Genomic DNA, 5570 nt, shown 5'->3' with positions numbered 1-5570 from the left:
CACCACGACGAATATCAACCCACTTGCATAGGAAGAGCGGAATTTTGAAGTCAACATAGTTAAGTTCTAATATCTCTTCAATGAACCCATATTAAGATTTCATTGTCTCAACAATCGTTCTATCTCTTTTACTTTTATACTCTGATGACAAAGCCCCCATCGTAACACCACTGTTTTGCATCGTGGATTTGTCATCTTGCCGCTCAGTGTAAAATGTATAACCAGTGATGTCATACCCTTCATAGGAAAGAACTTGCATCTTTGACCCATATGCCAACCATTTTAACGTATTCAATACATCGTTAGGAGTATCAGATAATTGGTTCATACCTCATTCTTTAAACCAATCGACGAACGTCCGATTATGCCCAATCATTAACTCATGTTCATTCTTAAATGGATATTGAATACTAAGCACAGTCATGTGCTCATCTAAGTAAGGATGAACTTTTTTCAGATTTTCTAACACAATCAATTTTGCTTTTCTTTTCAACTCTCCATCAAGACACAATATTTTTCTCCCAATGGTACCACAACCATCAATCCTTAGTTCATGTCTAGATTTTGGCAAACCAATTGCCACTAGTAGAAAAAACCTCAAATGCTCCGGTTGTTTAGGCCCCAAATGCTCCGTATTTAACGCGTAGCAAAACTCATACGAGCATTTGAGCATTTTACAAATGCTCCGGTTTACAACCGGAGCATTTGTTTTTAAATGCTCCGGTTTTTCCTTAACAACCGGAGCATTTGAGCTTTTCTTATAAAAAAAAAATTCAAACCTGCTACCCCTGTTGGCCAGCAGCATGAGTAACAGGTCTGCTAAACACGAGAAAATGAAACAGAAATTCCATCTTATAACAGAAGCCAAAAAATCACAACTAAATACATGAGCAGCCAAGAAATGTATCAATTGTAACAAAATCAAATACAACTAAACAACAAAACTTCCTTATGAGAAAACTAATGTTCCATTGCTATTGTACGTTTATCACTAATGCGTACATGGTTATGACTTGTTTTAAGGAAACCATAAAACAGGACAGGGTCTTCAATTCTCTTGTTTCACTAGAGAAACTGACCAGTGTTTATGATCCAGAGTCTGTAACACATCAGTCTACACTCTTCTCCTCCTCAGGATCAACTACATCAAAATCAAGGGATTCTGACAGAACTTGCTGAGCTTCGGAGTGCGCAGATTCCTTCTCGTCAGCAGCATATAGTATCTTCTTGATCGCAACAGCCATCTGTAGTGGGTAACAACATCAATCATGTTACTGTCAATTCAAAATCACAAATTTTTACATAGAATCACAATCTTGTGAACCTTACACATACAAATTCTTATACACGATGCACCACACCATTAGTTAGTGCAACATGAGTCACTAATTAAGATAAACAAGGTTATTGTCTATGCATATATAGGTTAGTAATGAGGCCACATTTATGCATTAAAATAACATAAACAAAACATAACTTTCCATCATGAATATAAAAAAAACCCAAAAAAATTCATAGATTATGTTTATAACTACTGCTTCTAAACAAATTTGATTGCATGTTCCTCGGCCTCAAATAGCCCATCCACGCGTAGCCTTATGTCTCGGCAGCCAACCGCTATTGACGTTATACTATCACTGCTGACTGCTTTCAGGCTATCAAGTCCAATGATATAAGAAATTATGCGGCTATTTATACCTGGATATGATTCTTCCATCCAACATCTAACCTGAAAACATATGAAAGCCACAAGCCTAATAATTGTCAAATTCATAAACTTACAGCGATAATTCAGTCATATCTCAGAGAAGTAGATGATACTGCAGGCACAACAGACAAGTAACAGCCTGTTTACCAGGTATTCAGCTGCCCTCGCGCGTTTTACACATTCATAGCCTCCATATGATATTTCTCCCCACCCTTTCCATCCAGATTCCTGTACCAAGCAGAGAAGAAATGGATAGAGAAAAGAAAATTAGCCAAAATGCACAATCCCAGAATGGAATGCCTCTCAAAAAGAGTTTCAACTGACTCGAGAAAGGAAGTACATAAGCGAGACATTGAACCAATATATCTCGCTCAAAAGTAGTGCCAAAGATGCTCTGACACTCTTGGTGCTAGATTAGAATCTTCCCTACCTTTGGCACTAGCTGCAGAATTTTCTCAGGAGTCGATATAGTTGAAGGTTTTGCTCCAGTGTAGAGAATCTTGGTGCTAGACAGGGGTTTGAAAGTCACATCACGCATGTCCAACACCTGCATTTTAGGAAGAAAAGGTTATGCAGTCAACTATTTCTAGTCATAGACACAATATCAGAATAGCCAGCATACCATATCAGGAGTAATATAAGCACTTGGATCTGTAATCTCATAGAGAAGCTGCTGCGCACAAGTACCGAAGTTCAAAACACCGCCACTACCATCAGCCTTCGCCACACATATCTCTCCTTGATAACTGATTTCAGCATATGAAAGTGGTAAATTTAGAAGACATTGAAAAGATATATCTCTGTGTTTGTCTCCTGCACAAGAAAAATACAAGTTATAAGGTTAGACAAAGATAGCATGCTGAAAGCCTGAAATATATACAAAATCAGCAGGAGCTTTGCCACAGAGAGTAGTATCGGAATTGCCAATAACAAATATAACCTGGATGCATAAAAAAACCTCCAGTCAGCTGACCACCACACTCTAAAAGATGGCCTGCTAAAGTTCCTTGTGCTAGCTGCTCCAGATCATCCCAGTTACAGCCCAGTTCATAAACCTGTTAAGTTAGCATAAGCCCAAAGATGACACTTCATATGTATTCCAATTAAAATGTCAAAAATCAAAGAAAATAAAAAAAGACAGAACACTCAAACACATAATAAGTCAATGTCTTATCACTCTCTAATTCAACTACTTACATTAATCAATCAAAAACCCAATTCCATTGTTATTGATTTGTCGATTATTCGATGACTTGCAGCAACCTTTATAGCAAAAAAAAAATAATATTACCACTGAAAAATGAGTTAATGATATCATACCTTATATCGACATTGCACTTCAGTAGTACCCTAGATAAGTAACTTGCTATATTTATGAGATGTCATTAATATAAGAAACCTGTAGTTCAATGTAACTATAGTTTTTAATTCCAATAGTCACTACACTGCACTAAACGAGTCCTAGAAACAGACAATTATCTTTCTCCTCTTTCCATAATTCACATCTGCCAAGATTATTTACAGTTGCAGCTACATACTAAAAGAAAGTTCCAACTTTCATCTCAAGCAAATACGCATCATTCCAGCAGCGCCTAATGATTTCAAGAAGATGACAAGGGAGTCAAAAAGTCTCCCTGATATGCAAATTCATTAATGTATTACCTGGCTGCAACTATATAAACAACGTCCGTCAAATGCCCAGTGTGACCTGAAATGTAAAGTATGAATTACCTTAGTCCAATGCTTAATGAACATAAAAGGGAATGTTGAAACCACTGAAAGGAAAGAAACTTACAGCTTGGACATGAGCACTAGTTAGGTTTGTTTGAGTTTGGTTTGAGCACTAGGACGCTAAGGAATGGTCTTCTATGTGAAACTATGGAATTTCTTTGTCATGCTTGCTTTTCAAGCAACATAGATTCCTTTGCTGTTAGTTCTAGATTAATCTCTCAGAACTTTAGAAACTAGATTTTATTGATTAAGGGTTTGCGCGATACCTGACTATTTGGTTGTCTTGCTAATTTTTGAAAAGATGTAACTGCATTAATTGACATAATAATGAGTTGGTGAATGTAATAAAAAGACAGTTGCTGAATTGATTTTCATCCAAATATATATATCGGTAGGGAGATGTCATTGGACTATAGAACCTTGTCATATGTGATTATAATGCAGCAATAAAAAAAATCAAATATTTGCCAGTCAAAGACGAGAATCTGGCTTTTAGCTCGGAGTGATCTTTATGCTTTTTGAATTGCCTGAAGAGAACAATTCTATTAACATTTCCCTATTGTTTTTCTAAATAGCAGCTTCAACTGCCTTTGCAGTTGCACCATGTCAAAATAGTTTAAGAAAATACTTGACATTTTCTGATTTTACCTGGTGTATGTTAGACTCATGTTTTCTGCTTCAACTCTTTCTCTGATGCCCTGTTCTGATCTGACCTTTTGTTAAGCATAAATTTGTGATGCTACCTGCTGAGTCTTAGGAAAGACTAGAACGGGTTGAATTACTTTTTTTTTTCAAATCTGAGTGTGCATCCCGAGATTAGTAATTTTTGGGTTCTGTATATGAGGTATTGTAATATCGACTTGATAAAAAATGTCACTGCAATCTTATATGATAGTGCAGAATTTATGAGCTTTTGCTGTCCTCGTAGCTAAGAACTGCAAGCTTCAAGTCTATAATTATTGTTGTGATTACTCTGCATAAGAAACAAAGAAAGTAATCAAGGCATGATGACAAACAGAGTTAGAGTGAGGAACTTGTGCAGAATGCATATATTGTTATGTCGATAAACTGGTGACGGAAATATATATAGATCATCCAAAAAGATGAATTACCAGAAACTTTATTCTGTTAGAAAACGAAACAAAATCTCCCTTTACGAAAAACCTTTCTGACACCACAAAGTTGACAGTACTAGGCAATCGTGGATCCCGATATGAGACTTCGAGATATAGTCACGGGTTGGCCTGGGAAATTGAGTGATTCCCTAGTGCTTAAAACCTTAAATTTCTTTAAAGTATGTGAGAAAGGGAACGGGTTAAATGGTAAACCTGTATTTCTTTCTGAAGAATATAGTAAATCCAAATTAGCTAAATATTGCGAATCGGAACTGGATTATCATGCACTTACAGTTGAGACAACTTCTTCTGAATTCTCAGTTCCTTCCATCACTCGAATACCCTCGTATAATCAGTTGCAAATCAAGTAGAATTCTAGAAATGTTGCAATTTGCAAGTAATTTGACAAAATTCAAAACTAAAGGAAATCAAAATATGTAATTTAAAAGTAGAAGGACGTGAAATTAGTGCAAATGCAAGACATGTATCAGTTACACAAACACTAAATATTCTAATTTTTCTCATGTTTACAATATTTACAGCAAGATTAGGGCAAAAAAATATGTATAAGTGGTTGTAGAAAAAATCTGGAAATATGATGAGAACGTCGCCGGCATTCGAGGAGGAGCAACGGCTACTCGAGGGCGGCAAAAATGGTCGATGACGCGAAGATATAGAGTTATAAAAGAGATCAAATGTGGTGGCCTAAGAAAATGATCGCACCACCGCCATGGGTAAATTTTGAAAGAGCTACTGGGAGGAGTGGAGGATCAATGAATCAAACAAAACCTTAAAGAATCAAATAAAACCCTAAAATAATCTCTAAATCCAGAAAACCAGAAAAAAAACCTAAAATACAACAATAAAACTGAAATACACAGCAATAAAAATCGGAAGAAATTACCTGGACACATTCGAAGAAGCAGATCGAGAGTGAGTGAAGAGGGGAAGAGAGAGAAAGAGAAGCAGATCGAGAGTTGAGGGAAAGAGAGAAAGAACGGAGATTGCAGTGGAAA

General features: G+C 36.4%; 1 protein-coding gene across 6 annotated transcripts; it reads right to left on the bottom strand.

The window, feature by feature from the left end:
- Positions 1 to 834: 834 nt before the first annotated feature.
- Positions 835 to 4670, bottom strand: LOC104888922 (uncharacterized). Of its 6 annotated transcripts, none has more exons than XM_057393722.1 (8): positions 4088 to 4503; positions 3371 to 3416; positions 2649 to 2763; positions 2331 to 2521; positions 2139 to 2255; positions 1856 to 1936; positions 1699 to 1729; positions 835 to 1244 (listed from the first exon to the last, which is right to left on the bottom strand). In XM_057393722.1, the coding sequence occupies exons 1-8, from the start codon at positions 4105 to 4107 to the stop codon at positions 1207 to 1209; spliced, it is 639 nt and encodes a 212-aa protein (XP_057249705.1). In that variant the 5' UTR covers positions 4108 to 4503; the 3' UTR covers positions 835 to 1206. The 6 variants fall into 6 exon arrangements, with proteins under 6 accessions (XP_057249705.1, XP_048497492.1, XP_019104139.2 ...); XM_019248594.3 differs by lacking the exon at positions 835 to 1244 and adding an exon at positions 4552 to 4670 and having other exon boundaries at positions 1252 to 1729; positions 4088 to 4412; XM_048641535.2 differs by lacking the exon at positions 1699 to 1729 and having other exon boundaries at positions 1783 to 1936.
- Positions 4671 to 5570: the final 900 nt, after the last annotated feature.

Source organism: Beta vulgaris, chromosome 3 (assembly GCF_026745355.1).
Source record: "Beta vulgaris subsp. vulgaris cultivar EL10 chromosome 3, EL10.2, whole genome shotgun sequence".
Classification (NCBI taxonomy): Eukaryota; Viridiplantae; Streptophyta; class Magnoliopsida; order Caryophyllales; family Amaranthaceae; genus Beta; species Beta vulgaris.
Note: the sequence above shows the minus strand (reverse complement) of the source record. Positions and strands in the feature narration are given on the sequence as shown.

What these genes read in the sequence shown, in the direction of transcription:
- LOC104888922 (XM_019248594.3), bottom strand. Translation starts at nt 4,107, where the DNA reads ATGAGTCTAACATACACCAG. An exon ending in TTCTGCAGCTAGTGCCAAAG is followed by an intron (nt 1,937 to 2,138) that starts GTAGGGAAGATT and finishes TGCTTGGTACAG; the next exon opens with GAATCTGGATGGAAAGGGTG. An exon ending in CGAGGGCAGCTGAATACCTG is followed by an intron (nt 1,730 to 1,855) that starts GTAAACAGGCTG and finishes ATATGTTTTCAG; the next exon opens with GTTAGATGTTGGATGGAAGA.